The sequence below is a fragment of the Vidua chalybeata genome, chromosome 3 (genome assembly GCF_026979565.1).
Source record: "Vidua chalybeata isolate OUT-0048 chromosome 3, bVidCha1 merged haplotype, whole genome shotgun sequence".
NCBI lineage: Eukaryota > Metazoa > Chordata > Aves > Passeriformes > Viduidae > Vidua > Vidua chalybeata.
The window spans coordinates 15,563,904-15,588,067 of record NC_071532.1 but is presented as its reverse complement, the minus strand read 5'-3'; the positions used below and the strand labels follow the sequence as shown (position 1 = coordinate 15,588,067).

The following is a 24,164-nucleotide window of genomic DNA, read 5'->3' as shown; positions in this document are numbered from 1 at the left end:
CTTTGAAGAAATAACTTATTTTCAACCGCTTCAGCATAGCAGCTCCCAGGTAAAAGCAAAAAAAGAAAAACTACCTCTAGAAATATTGCCAGAAACTACATAGGTGTACTCACTAGTCACTTTTCTAGGAAGTTCATGCATGTAAGACATTGCCTTTGAGACCATTTGCCACAATAAAATTAAATACAGCTACAAGATACAAGAAATTTCTCATATAAGAGAAAATTTTAAAACATTAATTTTATCTCAGTCTGAATAGCCAGTCTATGGGAAAATTGCAGAAAACATATTTGACAGTTCAAGAATACAGGATATTATTTTGAAGAGATGCATCATATTTTTTGGACAATCTAGTGATATATTTCAGTCCTCACTTTACCCAAAAGACTCATTGTTGTTGCAGTATGAGCAGCATATACGATATACTCCATTTCTGCTGGAAGGTGAAAATTATGCTAGGATATATGTACAATCTTAGAAGAACATATTGAAAGTTATGTAAAAAGTATATTAAAAATCTCCATAATATAAATACTCAATTAGCACCAGGACTAGGGTTTTTTTTTTTTTGTACTTCTGCTGTTCAGAGGTAACTTTCTCAGCAAAAAAAAACCCTGCTAGTAGTTTGAATCGGGGTAACCAAATCCTACTCAGCAGGTCCTTTTAGATGTTTGGAATTCCAGGCCTAACATGAGGCACTACAGCTAGGAAATCACCTCTTGAAATCCTTTCCTGAAGTGGAACCATGAGCTGAGTCTGCCAGGAAGAACTGTTAAGACTCACTTCCTCACTTCTGAAAACACAAATGGAAAGCATCCATTTGTCCTTCCTATTTATATATACCAGCCCTGTAACCCACCCACAAAAAATTAAATTATGGAAAATGTAACAATGTAACCAACTTAGCATGCAGGAGATAAAATGGGGATGCAAGGTGATAATGGTGTTTCAAAGGACAGAAGAAATTCAGAGTTTACCTCTGCAAAAAATATATAACTCCATGTTCAGTATTGAGTCTTGACAATTTTAGTGTCACGTATTTTATTTTTCTGTTTAAATGTGACTTTACATCTACCACACTTTTGTATGTGCATGTACAAACATGCATTAAAAAAATCTCAGGGAAAAAAGTGATAGTTGATGTAGAGCAATAATCCTCTGGCAGAATAGTTTACAAAAGATGACAGAAAGCAGGCGGCACAAGTAAACTTCTGGAGAAGATGACAAGGAAAAATGAGACAGCATAGTCAAAGAAGACCAGATAATTAGGGCACAGGTATAATAAACAAAACTGAATTACTAGATCCTAAAATAAATGTAGACTAGATCATAAACTTACAGTTGTTGTCAATGTACAGTAAAGTTGAAAAGAAAATCCTCCATGACTGAGTGAGTTGTGTGATCAGTTAAAGAGAACAATCTGAATTCAAAATAAAATTGTCCCCAAGCCAAAAAATGGTACCTGTGAAGGGAGGAAAGGAACAAATGTTATTGAACAAAACAAAAAACAAACAAACAAAAAAAAAAAACTAACCAAAAAAAAAAAAAAAAAAGAAACCAATAAAAAGAACCCCCCACCAAATAAGAATTCTATGGACTTGAGCAGTAACAAGAAAATGTTCTACAAAGTTAAAACTACAGGGAGGAAAACACAATCACTTTCTAAGAGGATCAAATGCTCTAATAGCATCAGTGTCAAGTGCTGCGAGTCATCAGTCTTGCCACAAGAAAAAATGTGCCATGTACACTTATTAAATTCCCAACACTGCAGTGCAAAGCTGTAACACCTTTCACAGTATATTAACAGTATAACAACTGCCTCTAGAGAGGCTGGGAAGTTAAAAAAGCTAAAAATTAACATTTGAATTTCAAAGTTTGCTTGGGTAGCAACTGAGTACCATATTAAGACTTTAAATTAATGGGAGCTGTGATGTATACTAGAAAAACCAGATTTATTTTATAACAACTGTGCACCACAGAGGATGGCAAGCCCTGTCAGAGCCCTGATAGTGGCCCAGGATGTATCTTTTCACCATATGCTTCTAATAGGATCTCTTCACCACTCTTGGCTCGGACTATATGATCTCCAGAAGTCCCTTGCAACCATTCTATGAATACTTCCCCAGCTGAAGGGGAAGAAAGATGACACTGACATATTTTAGGAAGCACACTGAGATCTATTAATTATACTAGAGAGATAATAACTCTGTGTTAATAATATTTTCATTAAATCGAAGACGGGATAAGCAGAAGAGTCTTAGTTATCCTATAGTAAAAAAGTTCTAGGGACACCAACGTTTACACACAGCATTTGTGTGAGATTTTCATTCAGTTAAAACAACTTCTAAGATTACTATAGCTGAAAGGAGTTGAGAATAAAAAAGAAACCCTCATTTGTTTCTTGTGTTAAGTAAATATTGTTTGCTGAACTTCCTTGAAATATTGCCTTGAGTATTTATTTCTTCCTGCAACACATGAATTATATTTTGAGGAGAAAAATGTAAACCCAATGACATCTGCAAATATTCTGACTAGCATCTGAAACAAATGTTATTTTATGACTAACCCCCTACTTTGTTTATTCCCTTTAAAGAAAAAAACAGGAATTCAATTTTAGTTCTCCTAATTACAAAATATACTTACCATAAATTGTTGACTATTGGATGCTTGTGCTACTTACCTGCAAAACAAATCAAACAAACAGAGAGTTACTTCACAGCACAATAAACTACATAGGAGAGTGGATATCATTTAGGTGGCTTGATGATAATCCCTTTTTTGAATAGCAGAGTTAGATGAAAGAATGGAGTGAACCCAAGGATCCAGGAAAAAAAATTTAAGAACTCCAGCTAGAATACTGATGATGTAAGAGGAAAGCTCAGTCTCAGCAAAAGCACTTCATGACTTGAACGTCACTGTCCCCAAGGTGAAGGGAAAAGTGCCAAAAATAAACTTGCTTGCTCTGACTCTCAGAATTGCTTCTGTCCCAATTAAGACGAGCATCTGTAACATGGGATACAAGCTCTTTATGGGGTATTGTCTCCAGCATATTTGTTTTCCAGACCAACTTCTCAGGAACCATGAACCAATATTGTTTATCTTATACAGAATTTCACAACTTAAATGAATTTATTAGCAAACTCCACTAAGGCCTGTACACACTCACTGAGAGTTGAGTAAGAATAGGCCTGTTACTGCATTTGACATTGCTGTGTCTTGGCCTCATTTTTCTTCTAAAAAGCTCTTCTTCTGAAAACTATAAACATCTATTAAACTATAAGCATCTGTTTCTATCTCTCTATCAAAGGTGACAAAATAGCAATTACTTGCAATTAACAGCAGAATCTTTAATCAAACAATGATAGAAATAGTGGTTAGAAAGAACCTTTGGACATCATCTACTCCAACTTCCTTTATTGGGAGTGCATAAAATTAAATCAATTCTTGATTTTAGGGTTCTTTGAAATAGAAATTTCAAACAAGAAGTTCAATAAAGGAACAACCCATGTTTAATTGATAAAATATTTTGATTAAACAGTTTTTGGTATGTATTACAGTCAGACACTGCATATTTTTATAGCAGAAACACTATTATTGTGGTACTTGGAGATACAAAGGTTTGAAGCTAATAGAGTTAACAACTTGCTCATTCAAACCCCAATTTTGCAGGAAATTGAATACTCTTTGGTATGCAGCATCTTTGACACTATTATACCAAATACATGTTATTTATCCATTAAATCATAAAATGTATACAAATACAACAATTTTTAAAATACATAATCCATAATATATCAAATTAATGCTTTTACTAAATATATATGATGTCCAAATTCTAAATTTATAGACCCGTTCTGCATTCATATTGGGGTCCTGGCAGCTTCCATAATAGAGAAGTCTGACAAGTTCATTTAAAAATATCATCTATTATAATCCACCATGTCAATGATGTCTTTTCTTTTGAAGATTTAAAATAAAATACAAATTTGAAAAATAAAACTTCTCAAAACCAAAATATTTATTTTAGGAAGAAAAATAAATAAATAAAATCAGCTATGAAGGTAGAAGAAACAGTGGAGCCTTAAAAATGGCACGAAATTCTCTCTAATAATTTTGCCACTGATCATTCCATAACCTTTGTTAAATGCATTTCATCTCAGCTCAAAATTTGAAACAGGTCTCATGTACAGTCAAGATGAATCTAGAAAAGTTTCATAGGTATATTCTTCTTTTAAGCCAAGTTTCTTAATCAGCCATGCTAGAGAGCATAGAAAAACAATCTTTAGATTCCTGACTATCAGGAACAGTTATTTTTCATATCTCGAATTCCCCATGTGACGTAAGGATATTAATACAATACACTATTCACAACATTATGACATGCTATAATTATCTCCATGGATGCCAGAAACAATTTTGACCATTGTGATAGACTGGGTACTATCCAAAAGATACAAACCCAGTACAGATTTTAAAATATGTGGGTGCAAGTGCACTATACTTTGATCACATGGCCAAAAACTTGAAGAAAGCCAAGGGCAGCTGGGGCTGAGAAAGGATGATGCCAATTTAAACTTTAAGATTGACAGCTCTGTTTAGGATAAGGAAAGCTAAGTGGATGTTATTCAGCAAGGGAAAATCATTGTGGAGGAAGAGATGATGTAGGAGTAATATATTAAAAATAAATATGGAACTTGAGGGCATGTTTAATGTAAAGCAAGCCAAATGCTTTGCTAAAAAATGTGGCCTTGGTGGTCTTTTGAAATTATTACCATAATTTTTTTTTCTCCCCTTGAGCTAGGTTCCTAAGCAGACATTAAAATATTTGTAAATGGTAATTAGTATTCAGAAACGCATTTTAGCATGAGAAATAGAAATGTGCCCTGAGCAGCTCAGCCTTGCTGCCCTGGGACAAGTCTGTCTCCACCACCAAACCTGGGCAAACAGCTTCCCAAGACCTTGTGCTGCCATGGCTCCAGGGGCACAGAGTGACACCAGTGCCTGCTCCTGTATGAGTGAATCCTGGGAAAGCCCAAGAAAAGTGACAGCAAGTGACAGTGAAGGCTCTGGGTGGCACAGACAGATAGGGAGTGATAAGCACTGCTTGAGTCTTCAAGAATTTTGAAAAATCTGAACTTGCAAACCATTTGGAGGGAAGGAAAAGCAGCTAAGAAAAGCTTCTCCAACTAAAGTCAGCTCTGGGAGCAAACATAATGTCCCAGGAGATCCAGCTCCAGTGTTTGCACAGGTCTGTAACTCATATGCTGCTTGTAATAATAATTCTCACCCAGGGTGCACTGCTTTAAGGAAGACCCAAGACCCTTCAAATTTTGCACATCTTCTCCAACAAAAAGCTGACTGGCACTTCTGCACCTGCTCCTACTTGGGACAAGCAATTAAGTACATGTGGTTCGGCTCTGCAACCTTCCCAGACCTGCATTTTCATAGCACTTCTTGCCCCGTTCTTCACTCCTGCACATTGGACAAGTCCTGCTTCAAGCTGGCCACAGAAACAAGGCCAGGATTTGGCCTCAAGAATTTCCCATTCCAAAAATTCCATTGATGTGATGTAACAGTTGCTGCCTTCATATGACAACAGTAAAATTGCACCCACAGTGCAATCCGATGCCACGCCCCTGAGGATCACTTAAAACTACTGGCTTGAATCCTACCATGCACATTTTTTCTCCAGGAAGGAAAAATATAATACTCTCAGTGATTTACAAAGAGCTGTTGAAAAGCCTGCCAACCTCAGGAAAAGTTGGTTTTACTGGGTTTGGACGGGAGGGGAAAACAACACAAAACCTGCTACAAGATACAAGGATGTGTTTCCAGTGAACAGGCTGTGATTCATTTGTTACTCGTAAGAAATTACTTCACTCCCATTTTGCACAGGCATGGCTAACCTGCATAGCTACAGATTTCTAAACTCACCAAGGAAAGTGTCCATCTTCCAGGTTTTTACACATACATGTTGTTCACACCAACGTCAATGTCCACTGAGGCAAAAAGGAAGAGTCTTTTCTGTTTGCATGATAATCAATATCTCGAGAAAAACTTCCCCTAAAAAGGGTAAGGAGCATCCCTATAGCTCTCCTTCAAAATTTCTACTGTCTTCTACTGTAATCCCAATAGAAATCTGCAATATTTAGGCTTTACCAAAAATTTCTTATTAAAACAAACACTCTCTTTCAGGCCCAGAAGAGATCCCATGAACTGATTTCTTCCACCTACGCTCAGATAAAAGAATTTATTTCTTTGGACAACAAATAAAAATACTTCAATGTTAAACTCTGTTTTAGTATATATTTCTGCAATGCATATGTTACTTCTCTGATAGGACTATATTTCTGCTTCCCAAACATACCCTGCCACCCCCCATGATATATGTGCTTTAACTGATCCACTGGGCCAAATCTAAGTTCAATACCATTAATAAAATCTATTGCCTAAAAGGTTTTATTCACTTCCTAAAAATAGTGCTCAAGCTTTCAAAGGCATTTAAGATGTAACTTCAAAGACCTTACACATTGACTGAATGAGAAGCATGTTGAACCCAAAATTTGGATCAAGTCTTTGGTGCTCAAAAAAAGCATTTTTAAGCATATTTCTTTGAACTCAAATATATTTAATTCCATTCTGGAGCTATATACCTTAAAAAAATAATTTTTGTAAGGTATATAATTACAAAATTACAAAACCATGAATTAAGTAGTTTCTAAAAAAGAAATTGTAATGAACTTGCATTCACAAAGTTAGTGTTCTGGTATGAATTGGAACTTTATTTCTTATCAAAGAACATTATTCACATCATTTTCTTCATCCATAAAGTGTGAACAGCAACTGTTATTCAACTATTGGTAATGGGTAAAAAAGGGCTTATATAAAACCTAATGACTTTTGGAATCAGTAGTATTAAAAATAAAAAAATGTTTTTAAATTAAATTTAGATCTTGGTGTAGTCTTATTATACTCCAACACTTACCATAACAATGCACTTCATTTATTTTCTAAAAACCCCTAACATTTCTTGAAGTTACAGGGAAAATTTTTACTCAAACAATCATTCCATACTTTTGGAATTCTTACTCAAACAATCATTAAGTTTTGCTGGACCAAGGACTGTAGATTTTGTAGATTCAAAAACCTGGACAGGGAAATTTCTCCTTCCAATATATCTTTATATAATACATTGATTTCTCTTACAGATCTGACTTAATCTGGGTAAATTCTCAGGTGGGTTGCAACAATTATTACTGAATATACAAACTCAGTTGATTAGCTTTAAATAATCTGCATCTCTTCCCCCAAAACAAGTTGTTTCCCTCACGTTGAAAGGTATTGGTGTCAGGATGAAAGCTGGTACATGAAAGCTGCAGCATGGTTGATCACCTTGCTTTCAGCTTTTCCCAGTATGGTGATGGAAAAGCTCCAGATTTTATTTTCAAAAACACTCCTTTCTCCAAACATCAAACACTCATTCATGTTACCAGCACAGAAACTACTTAGAAACAGCCACAATAATAGCTGTGATCATAAATGCAATTATGCATTACAAGAAATTGATGAAAGCTTTGTTCCAGAAGCTGGCAAATTTGCATGGATTGATCGAATCCGTGCTTTGGATAAAGTCATTCATTCCAACAAATAATCTCTGAAGCTCAGTGGTCAGCAGGGTTGAAAGTCTGGGCTTGTGCTAAAAGATGACATTTGAAATGCAGTAGATATACCATTATTTTTAGCTTTGGACATTAATAAAAACTCCCAGTGACACAAAATACAGTAATGCTGAGCTTTGCTGGGTAAAACTTCATCTAAACCAACACAGTCTAAAAAACTAAAAGTTTTTAGACTTTTTTGGTCTAAAAACTTAGAGAACTGCAGTCACTGCCAGTGACTGACCTTGATGTAAACATTAGCTGATTATTTGGCAGACATCCCCTTTTGGAGTTGCATATACCTTTCCAAGCCATTGATCATTCCATCTCTCATCAGCATGGCTATTTTCTGCTCTCTCTTTTTGGATTTTAAATACTGGAATAGAAACTATTATTTTTATAACTTCATTAATATTTCTCTCTTAAATATCTTTTAATATTTCCATTCTTTTCCTTATTTTGAAATCAAATGTCATTCCTTGCCTCTTACTATTTGTTTATTGATATTTCTGCATTCTGCCTAAGCCCTCTCACTGTCACACATACATTAAACATGAATCTGTTATTTTCCAGTGAAATATCTGTTCCATCTATTCTCTCATATTACTCTATTCAGTTATGGTCACCAAATACATAACAGTCTTAAAGTGAAAAATAAAATATAGAAATGCAGCAACTATGGAGAGTTTCAAGTCATGACTTCATAATCACAATTGCTTTAATTTAGTTTGCTTCACCAACAGGCTATCCAAAACAAAACTCTTAAGTGGATTAAAAAGCACTCATTGAAAAAAAGCTAAGCTTTCAATTGCATAAATTGGCTTAAATTGCTTCTAAGCGCATAAAATAATGCCAAATGAATCATACAATTGAAAAATAATCAGCTACTATTCTAAGGAAATGGCTGGTTTTGTTTAGCCATGGAAGAATACTCCGAGCTGCAATGCACAGGGACCCAGCATAGACACTGAGTACACATCATTCTCTCTCTTTCAGAAATGTCTCTCTTATGGGCTGACATATTTTCATCTTGGATTTCCCCAGTAGAAATGCACATACAAAGATGATGCCCAGTCAACTGAAACATCAGCAAAGTCCTTAGTCTAATGTGGGCTCCCTGTGACCTTTCCATGATGTGTCAAGCCTTTCCACATGCATGCAAGGTGCAGGCACTGGGGAGCACCTGGGATTTGCCAAGCAAATTGCAGACACGCTGTTACTCCTGCCCATGTGCTCAGGAAATAACAGGGCATGATAGGAGCAACCAAAATGCTGCCAGATGTACTGAAACGCCAGGCAAATTATCCCTGAGCTCTACAAATTACTCCTGTCTACCCTGAAAAACACAAACGGTGTATTGAGCAAAAGGCTGCCCCTGCAGAACCCCATGTCAAAGTCAGTTTGGTTTTGTTTATGTTTCATGTATTTTTACAACTGCTCCTTCTGAAGGCTGCTTCAAGGCCTCACCACGTTCTTGCTTAAAACATTTTTTCTAATTAACAGTCTTCATCTATTCCTTCCCATTATACCTATTAATGGTAATAAAGTTACAGAGAGCAGCACAATGCCTTTCAAAGTCTTCCTTTGACTTCTCTGAGCAACCAAACTCTTTTACTCCTCCCTATTCTCCATAATTAATCATTTTCATAGCCCTGCTTTGTAGCCTGCTCCACTTCAATTTTATCGATAGCAGAAGTTGAGCTACATTTAAAAACCATCTCTGGAAATTCCTGAGCCAATAACTATCAGGAACACATTTGCCTTTTTTTGTCAGCATGTCAGTAGTGGCTGGTGGTGGTGATTGATGCTGTACATACTGGTCAGTCATTTCCAGACTGGTGGAAACCTCTGGGAATGGTGGCTCGCACTCCATAAGCAGCTCTTGTTATCTGTCCCCAGCCACTGCAATACAGTTCTGTTGATCGAGGTTTTTTAAGACAAGGTGGTCAAATATTGAAACAGCTTGCCCAGAGGAGTTCTCCCTCCTTGGAGATAGCAGATCCCCCCTCCTTGGAGGTAGTCGAGATGTGAGTGGACACAGCCCTGACACAGAAACCTGATCTAATCAGATCTGCTTTGAATTGTACTAGATGACCTCCTGGAGGTCTCTTCCAACTTAAGTTATTCTAGAGTCTTTTTATTCTAGTGACTTGACCAGCCGGTTTCTTAAGACTGATCATTTTCCCCAACTGCAACAATAAAGATTTTTTTTTTTCATTTGCTGTAGGCTTTTTCTCTACTTAAGATCTGTTTTGAAAGTGGTTATTCATCCAACTTGATCTGGAGCCTTTCTTTCTTTACCCTTCTTCACAAGAAAGACAAGAATAATTTAGGTTTTCCTATGGGTTTTGTACCTCTGACCTATGGAGTTCTAGTCTGACCCTCCATTCAGTTTTTGAGCTCACCACTGCAGCTATCAATATGAATGATACTCCTTTAGGCTGATGTTTCAAAGTTAGAAGATAAATTAAAGACTTACTTTTGTCCATTCAATCAATAAATTTAAGTAGCATTACAGGGAGTCTCTTCACAGACATCATTTTGGCATGCCTAAGTCTAGCCCAACAGAGCACAATCTGCTGGTACAGGGGCTATTAAGTAAAGAAATGTCATATATCCTGAAATAACTAGGTTCAACCATCATTCTCCAATATAAAATTAAAAGCTAATACAGCATGGCTGTTGCACATCTTATTGTGTGGCTTTGAGTCAGTCATATTCAAAGAATATAAAAATCACAATTCATTTTGCAGTATTTATGATGCAATGTATGAACACAGGTGTTTGCTGAGCAATGATGAATGATGAGACTAAAAACCAGACATCTGCACTGAGTAACACAAATAATTCAACTCCTGTTTGCTCCTCAAGAAGCACAGAGGATATGCACCTTTAAGAAGCACCTGCAAGTGCTTAACTGTATCAGCTGTCAGGTGCATGTCTCCCCTCAACAATTTGCAGGAGAGAGACTTGAATTATTTCTGCTCAATTAATCACATTTTAGCAAGCATGGAACTCTGTAGTCCACTAACAGCATAACACCATTAAAACCCACACACACCTTTCACCTTAACCTTTCAGACCTAGAAGCTAACCATTCCTGGAGGCAAAAGAGCCTGGCCTTGCTATGGAGCCAATAAACCCCTTGGATTCACAGGACATGGCCAGTTTGGCTACAAAGGTAATTCCCTGCTCACACGTGGGTACCATACAGAGACACCACTAATAAAGATTACTTCAGCTTGTAGTCAGTGCTGTGGGAGTTAGCACCAGCTGGCAGGAGCCTGGTATCTTCTCAGCTCTCTCCCAATACACTTTCAACAACTGGGAGAGTTGGCTCTCATATTATGCTTTCTGCTGTAATCCTAAACTATCTGGAGCCCTTCAGTACTTCACTTGACTTCATTCTATTCTGCTAATTTACTTGCTCTGGCTCTTTCAAGTCCTGAGAGCGCACACTTAATATCTCAAATAGAGCTCTTTGAGATCAAGCTGCCAAAATAGATGCACATACTTATAGCTTGAGGCAAAAGGGTGTTAGATAAAATTAAAAAAAAAAAAAAAAAAAGCACAAAGCAGGCAGTGCTCTCTTGCTGACAAACATGTAAGACAATGTAGCAGACACATACTTTAGAAATGCAAGTGGGCTTTTATTCCTGGCAGTGCAATGAGAGAGGTAATTCCAGATGTGGGGAAAACAACACCCCTCAAAAAGGGATTTGCAATGATATAGCAGAGAGGAAGCCTGGAGCAAACTGGCACTATCTAGAAAGCTGGAAGAGAGCCAAACAAATTATGGCCCAGGCTCTTTGGAGCCCTGTTCCCCCCTTCACTGGGAACTGCACAGGAAAAGGATGATTGTGAGAGGGTAGATGATGGCTATAGCCTTCACTGCGCATGGAAAGGGGTGTAAATTACAATCCCTGGTGCATACAGAAACAAAGCGAGGTTCACAATGCCTTATTATATTAAGCCACATTATGAAAATGACTGTTTACATTGGTTCATTAGTGTTTGTACCGGGCTGTGAACATGCAAAGTGGTAAGTATCAGCACAGGCATCAGCATGGTATCTCAACTTTGACAAGTTCATGAGTGTTGTAACAAAAGAAAATACACTTTGCCCATAACAATTATTGCTCATGAAAGGTGGTGTTTAGCATACTGTCTCTCTACATCATTTCTGACCACACAGAAAATGGTATCATTAGTGTGTAATGTTATACTGAGTAATTTATTCTTCGAAATGACAAAATGAGTGCAATCATTAATAAATTAACAAATTCTACCCATTAACTCACACATTTGGCACTGCAAGGTTATGTAAGTTCTGTGTTGTTAAAACACCTTTAGTCAGATTTAGTACAGTGCCTTATGTTGTACTGTCTGGTGAAAGGAAGGTTACTTCTCAGCTTTCTATTTTTTCTTTATCTTTTAATTATTTTGTAGCTCTAGCAGACCTCAAATCAACATGAGGTTTTAGGATTAAGTGCTGAGATCTATTGCCTGAGTTGGGTACCTCAGCATCTCAGAAAGTCAGTTTTGTTAGGATGCCAGCTGGAGCAGTAAACACTATTAACAGAAGAAATATCTGTTCTCTCTGCTGGGTAAAAGAGTGAAAGCAAGAGGGACTGCAAATGAATCTCTTCCCCTGACCTCTGTGCCCTTGCAGGGCAGGCCTTTTCCTCCAGACAGGCTTTCAGCTGAGCAATACCTGCTCATTTCATGGGTCAAAGCAAATTCTCCAAGGCCTTTCTTGGTGCCTTTTCATATATATCTCTGCCATCCCCAAAGGTTGTGTGTGTCTCTTTGCCTCTCCTGGCTGCAGAACTCACCACGTGAACTTGCCAGCTCTGCTCCAGCAGCCTCGCCTCCACAGGCTTTGGGAAAGAGCAGCCTGCCCTGTGCCCCAAAGGCATCTGCTTCTGGGGTCACAGGGGCTAGGGCAGGCTTCCCCTCCCCTTAGCTACAGCCTGTTAGAGAAGCATGTGGCAGGAAGGGAACTGTTAAACTTCAAGCAGGTTAATAATGAAAAACCCCTTGAAGACTGGGGTTGAGGCCAATCTCACTTAATGCCAGCATTAATGACTGGCACAAAAATATAAAAATGAACACATAAATTCCCTGAGACCTGAATGTCTGGAGGGAGGATTGGGGGTTCACATAGCAGGGGCTGGATTATCTGGAAGGGTAATAGAAATGGGATGAAATTGAATAGGCGTGTGCAAGGTCAGAAGCTTTGGGACTAATAACAAGAGTTTCTGCTGTAAACTGTGAGGTTGTCAGATGGAGGAGCTATGTAGGGAGAAGTATATTTGTAGAACATGGGATGTCTGCAAATCATCAGCCATGAAAAGAGTAAACACATCAGGTGATGTATACTCAGAAGATTAAAGGAAGATTAATTTTCCTATTAAATGCCCCTTTGAGAGCTCCTCCTTTGAGATACTATGGACAATGCCAAACATGTTGGAAAGAGTCCTTCCAACCAGAAGAGCCCCAGAAATTGGCTTCAAAACCAGCAAGATAATGTTCTGATGCAGCAGGACTGAACAACCTGACTCTAGCAAGACCAGGACAGGATAGCATTCCTGTCTGGTCATTTACCAGGCAAATTAAACAGTCCAAATGGGACATTAAGCTAAAAGACATACAGGTGTAGATTTTAAAATATAGATTTTTAAAGAAGATAAGAAAAAAATGAGTCTAGCAGAGAGTTTTGTAAGTGCCTTATCTTAGATGGGGTTTGAAAAGTTCATAGAAAAGTGAAGGTCAGAGGATCAAATGATGAAACAGGACCTCATTTATAGTAGAAAAATTGTTTCCTATGTGATATATATTTGCACCATACTGTTTTCCAAAACTTTCCTCTGTGTTTCTCTGCAGCACACCTTCACAAAAAATGTTTACTATTTTAGCATTGCTGAATAGCAGTGGCAATATTTTTCCCCTCCATTTCTTGCAAAAGTGCTAATAGCTTTTTTACTTTTCACACTAATGCTGTAACACTGCATCTCTCAAACACCTGAAGGCACACCTGACATCTACCTGCTGTACCCCACAGAACCTCTTTGCAACAAGTAAAATGTGAAGTAAATGGGAATGGGAAGTAAAATGTGCCCATTCTGCCTTGCTCCAGCTGCCTCCCCTCAGCTGATTGTTATTATTTTTGTGATTTCTGAGAGTATGGTGCATTCCTTCAAACCTGTGCTGTCACACTTCCCTAGCCTATAATGAGCCACCTGTAAGAAATACATCATCTACACTGCTTCCTCCACCCAAATGCCATTGCAGATCATTCCCTTCCCATTAAACAAGGCCACTTGTAGAGCAGCCTTGCCCTCAGCCTTGCACCACAGCAACTGCCCATGGGTTATCCTCAGAGAGAAAAAGCACACAAAATACAAATCAGACTGCCAGAGAGACTAAACCCTGTGAAAGAAAAAATCTGCAACAAGGAGGCCTGAAAAATTGAATAAATAAGGCAGCAGCAAGTATTTTGAGGAATGAGTTAAAGGAATTAAAGGAAAAGTGGAATAGAAGAGTTTTCCTGATCTCAAATTCTAAAAGCACCAGAGACACACACAGCTCCTCAGAACTCTCCCTGTGCCTGAGAGAGATTTCAGGAAGCCAGAAACATCTCATCAATGAGATGTGCTAAGAAAAGTGGAAATGTATTCTGTGTTTTCCTTGACTAGACCCACACACGACAGAAACAGCTGCTGGAGAAGGACAGCCAGCAGCTCAGGGATCCAGCTTGGAGAGCAAGCAGAAGGAGCAGAAAAGTAGTTAAATTGAGTGGGCAGAAAATGAAGGCCTTTCCTCAGAGGGATGTGTCCACAATCCCCTGATTATAAACAGCAAAGACATTTATTGAGAGAGCTGTTTGCTATTGAAAATATTCATTTCATCAGATTAGGTTTGGTAAACATTTAAACAGAAAGAAAAGAAGAACCTTTTTGTCAATTACAATACTGAACTTGAAATATTCCTATGACCCTAAACCACAATATTACAGAATGCTAATTTTTCTAAGTGGAATGACAGAAAATTCAAAAATGTTCAGCTCTCCTGGGGAATGGAAATTCCAGATTCCAGTCAGCTTTCTCAGGTGTCACTGACAAAATTAGGCTTTGGATTGTCCCCATGCTTTAAGTTTGCTTTAAGTGGGCTCACAGTATTTTTGCCTTTCACTGGGGCAAAAAAAAAAAAAAAAAGCATTAATTATGTAACTAATAGCAGCACTGACCTCTTCTGTTGCACCATTTCAGGCCGGGAGATAAATGGTCCCTTCTTAAAAGTTAGGTGCCAACTGCTAAGCCATGAATTTAAATAAACAAAAAGACATTTAGAGACCACAACCCAGAAGCATGATCAGTACTTCCTGACACTAGATCTGTTACCTAGACTTCACTTTTCCAACAGCCTCAGACTCAAGCCCAGTGCTCAAAGTTGCATCTAGTTTTTAAGTAAAACAAACAAAAGTTGGATTTCCCTGGCTCCTTCTGTTAAAAGAGCAAAGGTCTTTTTCACCTGCTTTAGAAGAACCACTTAGAAATTCCAAAGGCCTTAAATATTTCAATATAAATGAGCTCCAAAAAAAGTTCAAGAGAAACAATTTTTCTCACTTGCCATGTAAAAATCAGTCTTTCACGATGATTGCATATTAGAAAACTGCAATTGTTGCCAACATGAAAACTACACTTAGATCACAACATGAATTAATGAGTTTGCTTTTCACCTCTATCTCCCCCTTCTTCAATGCTTTCTTCCCCCTCCCAAATAAATGAGCTATGTTCCTAATAAAGTGCTTGAAAGGAAGGCTGGGAAATTCAATAATAAAAAGCTTTCTGAAATTAAGTTTCTGGCACTGCTTTAAGAAAAAGAAATTGTTATTACTTGGTCCTTTGCTTTTCCCCAAAGCAAATTTCAGTCCTTTGAGGACTGCACAAATATAAAGCAGATAATTTACAAACCTTTTATTTGGCAACTTGCCTGGTCCAAATAATCAAATATAATAGGAATTACCAACCAAGTATTTAAAGATTCTAGTACAGGAAAAGAAACTGCACATTGCAGGAAAATAAAGTCTCTGTCTAAACTGTCAAATACTAGACTTTCAATAGGGCACAAATTTTTGAGCATGTTAATGTTCATAGGAAATAGAAGGGAGCATTAAGAAGTGAAAACCCAATGACAGTTGCTAGAGTTCTTATCACATAATAAGTTTCCTAATCTCAGCTTTTTTGCATTTGCTGCACTGAAGATGACAGAGAGGAAGATACCATGCTTGCCTTATTTAAGTCCAAAACCAGAAATGAAAAAATATTTTGTGAAGCAAACCCAGACTTTTCGTCTGCTCATGTCTTATTAAAAGAAGTTATCAACATACTTGTGACAATTTAGGAAACTAAAAACTGGCAACTAAATTGGTAAAAACTTCATCAGGAAAACAAATGCAAGGCAACTTCTCTAATTTTGCATCAGCTAAAATGTTTCTGGGCTCTTTCTCACATAGCCCTCAAAGAGCAGGGTGAAAATCAGGCTCCACTGAATTTTCTAGGAATTGTCCTGTTGCATTGGGTTAGGACTGTGCCATAATGCAATACATAATTCTGTAGAATCATTTAGCAAAGAACCTACAGGCTAAAAACTAAGAGGATCTGATATTGACATACATATCATGGCCACCTTCCTTGTAAAATAAAAAATCAGCCAAGAAATTGAATTTGGAGTTTCAGGCTGAAAACCTGTTAGGTCCTGTGCAGGTTTAAGTTTAGACAGATTAAAATTTTGAAACCTATGTAAATGACACCTTGACATTTACAGGCAGGGAGCTCATCAAACTATTAATTTTTCACTGAGAAGAGTTGAGAAGAGGCATACATGTCTCAGAAGCAGGCAGCTGGCTCTGACATCCATTTTGTGATTAGTATGTTGTCTACCCAACAACAGCAAAGCATTCTGATGGATCAAAGCTACAAATTCATTTTTCACATGCTCAGAAAATTCTACTGGAAATTGTGCTTTAAAGTGGCCAGAATTTTCAAAATACTATGAATAATTTCTAAACAGCTTCTTCCAAATTTAGAAGAAGAAATGATGGATGAACAGTAATTCTTCAACCACTACTTTAAATAAAATTAAAGATTGAGACTATATAAGTGAAACTTTGACCCTATGAAATATAAAGAGAAGTTACATGTGCCAAAATTTAAGATTTAAATACAAGCACCACTTCAACCTTAACTACCAGATCATTTATATGATGTAAATCATTAATGCAAAACAATACGTGTTTTATTATTGTACCGTAATTCTAAAACTTCTAATCGCAATTACACACAAAGGTTAGCAATGAAATATGTCTAACTTGTATTACTGAAACATTCCATAAAATCTTGATTCTATCTTGATTTATCTCTCACATCCAGATTTGTGAAAAATATACATAAAAGATTTTATTTGTGGAACTGTCTCCAATAGTAATATTAAAAGAAGAAATCTATGAAAGCTTACAGAAACCTCTTTTTCTCCCACAGAAAATGTCAAGATCTTCTGAATAACCACCAAGAATAAGATTTTTGCCATAGGATTTCTGATTCAGCTACAAATAAGTTTCTATGATGTGGTTGGACTACTCTCTGTGCTTTGAGATTTACAGGAGACTTAGAAACAAAACCCCATCGCCACATTAAGCATTTTAAGTGTAGAACGGTTAAAAAGCATCTTCTCCCTTCCAAGAGCAATGTAGAAAAGTTCTTCCATACCGCCAATGTTGGCTGAGGTGGAGCTGGAGGTATCCAAGCCTCACTTGCTCCTACAAATGCCTCTTCCATCAAGATCTGTCAGCACAGGCTCTTGGCTGTCTCCTCTTGCAAGCAGTGTAAAGCACTTCCAAAATCTTGTGTCTTTTAAACAGCACAGCTAAGCTGGCTTAGCTTAATTAAAGCAGGTCCCCCTGGTAAAAGGTCAGGTTATGCCCTTAAAAGGTTAAAATATGCCACATAATCAAATTAAGTTTTGCTGTGGATAGGCACAACTAAAGCTGCTTGGTTTTTTCCTTATGAATATGAATTATATATTTATACCAAGAGCAAAAAGAGCTTAGTAAAAACTGACAAGTGTGTATAATCCTTGGATGAATTAGAAAAACCAGAATCCATAAGCAACTCTAAGAAGGATTCCCAAGTACAGAATCTCATCCTGAATGATGCTACTTTTCAGAGGTGAAAAGGGAGCAGAGAGATTATCCTTCTACATCTTGTTCATGCCTGGTGTAAAATAAAGCTTTCTGTAAAAACAAACAAGCAAACAAACAATAAATTAAACCATGTAGTTTATGGATTCACTATAGAGCTGAGCCAACTGTGCTGGAGGAGAGATGCTCTGCTCCTGAAAAGGAAACATTCGTGGCTTTGAGAACCAAGGGGAACAAAGCTTTTATGTACCCTCCCAGAGGAACAATTAACAGGGACCTTCAGGTTTACTCAGTTGAAAATGTCAGAAAATGGCCTTCTCTAGTTTTAGAGTGCATTCGGAAGTAAGTAACCAAATAAAAATACATCATACAGTAGAGTCCACATTTCTGGAGCCTGCTTCTGATATTCTTTACAGGATTGACAAGAAGGGTTTGGCTGAGAAGAGTCATATCTAGTCTTTCATTAACAGGCTGCATTTCACTTGAGAAGACCCACCACTCTACCACACATCACCTGCTTTGACAACATCACAGAAGTCTGGGAGAAGAATTACAGCATAATTTGAAGGATCCTCAACAGATGTCAAGCAAGGACACACACTGAGGACATGGAAAAGCCACCAGGACACAGCTTTGACACTGATGACCCAAAGGGTGTGGGCACCACACAGTGGGCTGTACATCCCAGTGCCAGGGAGGACAGCAGGTTCCTGGGTCTGTGTGTGTCTGTGCCACTGCAGGGGTGACTCACCACAGCTCAGCACCCCTCCACCTACTGCACCATTCCCTTCAGTGTTACTGTCCTACAGGATTACTTTTAAACTGCAGACCTCAGACCAACCTGGAAAGTTAAATCCTCTGGAGAGTGAGTGCAAATAGGATTACCTGTAACTCTCACTTCTCAGCCAGCTGCACCACCATGGCTTCTCTGACCTCTGCAGTGGAACAGAAATCACACAGCAGAACATCAAAGGATTCTGGGGAGTTATTTTACTTTTTCCTCCCAAGAGAAAGGAAGTCAGAGGTAAGAAACACTACTTATTAATACTTTTATTCTGACTGCACAATTCCCTCTCTCTTCTGGCTTGTACCATTTCACTGCTGCTGCTGACTGAGGTCTGCCACACTTCCCCACAGAGGGAACAGCGCATATGAGCCAGTCTGGACACTCATACCCTTCACTGTTCCCTCCACTTGGACACTCATACCCCTCACTCAACTCAGTAGGGCTCTCCTCTGCAACACCAGTTTTCATCCCCATTCCCATCCTGCAGCAGGAGCAGTGCCATATTTAATCTATAGTGCAATAAAAATAAGTGCTGCTCCTGCTGTTGCAAAGTCCCCAGGCAGCTCTGCCTGGGAGTTTTTTACTACACTGACTGATTGGAGTTTTCACTGCCTTCCTGGCCCCTCAGACACCAGCACCTCAGAGGATTATCCTTCTGCTCTTTCAAGCAATGATAGTGAGTTTCTGGGTAAGCAGAAATGTAATACTTCAGGGTGAAAGAGAAAAAATTTAAACAGAAAGTTACTTCACTTGACTGAAATTGATGGGATAGCTTTTGTCAGTTCCTGTACTTTTATCTACAGGGAAGATCACCTCCTACAGTCCTTTGAGAGAGACCTACAGCAACCAACAGAGAACGGCTGAAATTAAACACTCCTAAAGCCACTTTGGTTCTGCATTTCAGACTTCCGAAAACTTTGGGTTGGCCAGTTCAAGAAACAGACCTTAATGCAAAGTCCAAGCCCAGAGTAAATGTGCAAAACACCTCTGGGGTCCTTGGAGCTCAGTGTTCAACACATCTTAAAACTTCCTAATTGTGATACTGTTGACTGATACGGACACATAAGCCTCAGAAAATGTGATCTCTTCTTTCAACGTAGTCCTACAGCAACTGAAGATTTTCTCATCTTCATTTCAGTCAATATTTCTTTTAAATCTTTTTTCCTGCATATAAAGCAGGGCCACTGCTTCAGAACTGCATCAGCCTTGTACAATAATCAATACTAAATATTTCTGTCCATAGAGTTTGCTTATTATTACCCTGAATCTCCTGATAATTTCTGCATTACCCTATATGGCTATATATTTGCCTTTATGTATCTCCTTGATTCCTATTGTAGTTGTAGGACCTTTCCTAGATTTACCTGTAAATAATTATTTAGACAAAACAAAACAACAACAAAAAAAAAAAAAAAAAAAAAAAAAAACACACAAAAAAAAAGAAGCAAATGTAGCAGTGAAATATTTTCTGCTAATACAAATAGCTTAGGCAATAGGTTAAATTCATTCCTCCCAGGGGATGGGAGATTCCCCTCTGATTAGATTTCAGAGCAGTGGGAAGCAGACAATTAGATGATGAGACATCATCTCCCACTCTGGAAAGACTGTTTGAAGTGTTTCAAATATTTTTTTAAACATAATTAAATGATAAACAGATTTGGTTTTTAGTTTTTAAAACACTCTAATTAACTTTTAAATGCAACTGGATTTCATTCATTCCAGTGCTTAGAAAACATTTCTTTGTCTTAATACATCAAACCGTGATACGCAAAATTTCCCTTTAATTAGTGTTGATTTATATTTACACATATTTATCTTAAACTCCTCCCTCCCTTCTAATGACTAAATCTTCTATATGTGAACATCTATATTATGGCTTCTACACATTTTTTTTTTTTTTTGCCAAGCATAAATTAGACCAATAACCTTGTTTTTGTAAAGATCACTACAAATATCTTGAATTTGTTGAAAACTGAAGCTAAAGCCATAATGTGTATTCCTCTTAATTCCCATAGAAGCTGTGAAAATTTTAATTCTTTAGTTCAGCTGACTTAACAAAAGCCCCACTAAAACAACCAAACAAAAAAAACACTTTTTAAAATTATCATTTCTCTTCTGTGCATATAACCCAAGATGGCATTTTTGCAAGACAGAGGCAGCTGGCAGCAAAGTTGCCTGTCTCTGTTTTGCAGGTATTTGTAGTTGCCAGCTATTTGGAAGAGTCCCCAGCCTTGTCTCACAGCAAGTCAGGTTGTGTACCCAGCTGGCATCAAGCCACAGCCATTATGGCAAACTGCAAAAGACTCTGAAGAAGGAACAGCTTTTCACAGAAAGAAAAAAAAAAAAAAAGTAACTGGGCTGTGAGTGCAAGACAAACAGTTTAAGGTATTCAGAATGAAAACCTCTGCAAGAAGATCTTTTTGTACCTCTGGATTTCAGAGTATCAGCTAGTTTGGGAACATCTGTCCTTTCAGTGTAAATGCTACCAGCATGCAGCTGGGAAAGCTGGCTAATCCAATCCTCCTGATTGCATTAAGAGAATTTATAGTATGTCTTTGAGCTCTTAACTGATTCTAGACAGATGACATTTTAATAATAACTTCTTTAGGACACTCAAAACTTCACAGAACCCTGAAGGTAGCTTTGAAGTAATGCACTTTTGTGGGAACAGCTACAACGCATCTTATACTCTGCTGAACTTCTAAAGGGCTTTTACTGTGCTAGCACACAGTAAGGAGATATAGAAAATAATACAGACATATTGATTAATTGGCCTATTTGACAACAGTTGGGGTGATGAAGATGTCAGTTCTGCACCCCAGAGAGCACACTCAGCAGTGAGCTCAAAGGGAGCCCCAGCACCGATGTGCCGCCAAGGGAGGGACGCGGGCACACCGGGCAGCACCTGCTTTGCCACCACCAAGCCAAACCACCAAGACTCCTCACAGGGACTGCAGAGAAATTTATAGTGAGTGCTCAGCACCAACTGTGTCCATGGGTGCACAAATATTCAGAAAGAATGAGGAAAGAAACCCCGTGCTAACACATTATGGATGAAATAATCATTTGTTGTGGCAAAGCTACAAACAATTCAAGCAAGTCTTCACCAAAATGTTATTATCAAAGCAGGGATAGGAATTACAAGGGCAGGAAGCCAGTGAAGGGTCAGGCAGGAGCCATCTAGAAACCATAGGAAACAGCAGCCAGAAAGCCATGAGAATCACAGTGCTGATGGACAAAGCAAAAAACAAAATTCAAATTCCTGTCCTCATACTTGGCCATAGTTCGAGCTGCAGCTGCTGATGCTCACTCACAACACAGGGGAAGGTGATTTTTAAAGAAACTTCCAAAACTATGCAACTGTTCCTAGAAATTTTCACTATTTTGCAACATATAAACCAGATTTACAAATCAGCTTTGCCATTCATACCCTGGATTGTTTTCATAGGCTGTCAAACTGTCTGTCTCTGTTCCTTTACTCACTTGTCTTTAAAGAAAACAGCTTAAAAATCTTGATTTAATAGGAAGAGTGAAAGGAAACCTAGAACAACGCATTATGAAAATGCCTCGTAAAACATCTGTTACAAATCTTCAGTCTGTTGCTTAAGGGATGGCAGCAGGTGTCCCATGCCCTGAAGTTGGTGGAAAATCTCTTCTATCCTGCAAAGCACATCAGCAGTGTAAACTCTGAACATGAGTATGGCTCATCAGTTATTTAGTCAATCTAAAAGCCTCAAACTTGAGTGTAGTCTGAGAATGAGAGTGAAGATCAGAACCATGACAAAGATCTTACCACTCATTTGAGAGAATTATTTGAACTGCAAGAATCTCAAAGATAGATCATGATTCTGGTGCCTAATAACTGCTCTAAGGTTAAAATGCTAGTTAGCAATGTTTGTTAGCTGGTTTCAGCTGTGTTCCACTTGTCTTATTTACTGATCCTTTCTCTTCTGCCATAAGGTTAGGGTGAGATTAGGACATAATTTATATGGGACACTGCTCTGTTCCTATCTTGGGGATGCTGCGGAGTGAATATTTTGGGATTCTGAAAGAATCAGCTCTAACTCAGAGTGATAGAATTACTGTGGGAGTCCACTTCAGTTTGCTCTTTGTAGGTGTCTCACCCCCACCTCATCAGCATTCCTCTGCAGATATTAGATTTTTTTTGTGACAGGTAGTAACAGCAAATTTCAAGTTCCCTGACCTTCTTTTCAGCTAGCATAATTTCAGTGTAATTATTTAAATCTTCCCTATATTGATGGCCATTTTGGAGTCCATGGGGCAAGGAAAATGTCTTCCAACCAGGCAGACCTATTCCATAAATCTCCCTTTGTCCACCAGTCTGAAACAGTGCTGCACACCCACCTGACAAATCCCTTCTTTCCCATCTTCTTCCCTTTCACACACTAAAAACTCCAAACTGTGCTATGAGAACTAATTTTTATAACTGAACTTTTAAGCCATTTTAAAAACTAAAGCCAGACTATCCAGTGTGCCCCACAAAACTTCTTTTTGCAAACATTTTTTTCTGTTCTCTCATCCAAGCTACAGACATGAGTCTAAAACAGATTGTAGGTGTTTTCCTTATTTTACATCAACGAATATTGATGATTAAATTCCACATTATAGTCTCTCTACCACAGGCAATGTTTTAGCTGCTCTATTGTTTCCTGGTCTTGCTTTTTCAGAACTTAATGCCACTGTGGTACTTCACAGGTGACTCTGCAGTTTCAGATGAGTTTTGCACATGCATCCTGCAAAGGCAATCACAGGCAGCACACACAGGGTGCCCAAAACAGAACTACATTGCAACACTCCCACACAGCCAGGGAAAAAGGCCAGATGCATCTCTAATTTCCAATCCACAGATGAAGTATCCTGTTCAATTTTGTGCTATTACATTATTTTCACTATACCATGCATCTTAAACTTTATGGGAACTTAACAACATTCTGGCTCCAGAAGCATTAAAGGATTGCTAAATGCTGCTGTAGTACTACCTTGCCCAGATTGAAGTGAACATTCAAATTTTTCATGTTTTCTAACTGATCACACTCAAGAAAAATACAACCATGGCTACCAAAAGATTTTAAATGACACAAAATTAGTCATTTCTTAGTCCAGACTGCTTGACATTTACAAAATTGGCCTGATTTAAAAGAAAGGAAAAAATTACCTTGAGGCTATCTAAGCTCACAGGGTTATTAGCCTAAGGCTTATTGAAGAATGGCAATGAATTCATTAATTCCTAACATGGCAAAATAATTAGGGTAAAGAACACAGTCTCAAAATCCTCTGCACCCCGTTTCTATTTAAACTACTTATTGTTTTTTAGCTGCCTAACTTCCCAGCCTGCTACACACTGCCTGCTTCAGAACCCAAAGGGGGATTGGGGCAGCTTTGTTGCATGTCTCTGTCTGCACTTGTGATGCAGGAGTGGGATCTAATTTGCCTGCTTCACAAAAGGTTCTGGAAAAGCAGCAAATGCAGTAACATCATGCTTAAGGAATTTAAAAAA

The 24,164-nt window shown here is 38.0% G+C and overlaps 1 protein-coding gene and 1 long non-coding RNA gene across 21 annotated transcripts in view; one reads left to right on the top strand and one right to left on the bottom strand.

Annotated features, from left to right (window-relative positions):
- Nucleotides 1-24,164, bottom strand: part of SMYD3 (SET and MYND domain containing 3) — a 375,697-nt gene that overhangs the window by 179,733 nt on the left and 171,800 nt on the right. For 3 of the 20 annotated variants that reach the window (XM_053937674.1, XM_053937668.1, XM_053937669.1), the window contains exon 1: nt 5,435-5,523. The exons of 6 other annotated variants lie outside the window; for them this stretch is intronic. Coding sequence is in view for 2 of the 14 variants with exons in the window: in XM_053937669.1 (XP_053793644.1) it covers nt 5,435-5,446 (12 nt within the window). In the remaining 12 variants the exon portion in view is untranslated. Of the gene's footprint in view, nt 1-716; nt 794-1,339; nt 1,421-5,287; nt 5,357-5,434; nt 5,524-24,164 lie in introns of those variants that run through there. 11 more of the 20 variants (XM_053937670.1, XM_053937675.1, XM_053937678.1 and 8 more) reach the window with 10 other exon arrangements.
- Nucleotides 5,613-6,291, top strand: LOC128785300 (uncharacterized). The gene is made up of 3 exons (XR_008429814.1): nt 5,613-5,863; nt 5,958-6,072; nt 6,196-6,291. It is a non-coding gene; the product is annotated as an uncharacterized LOC128785300 (long non-coding RNA).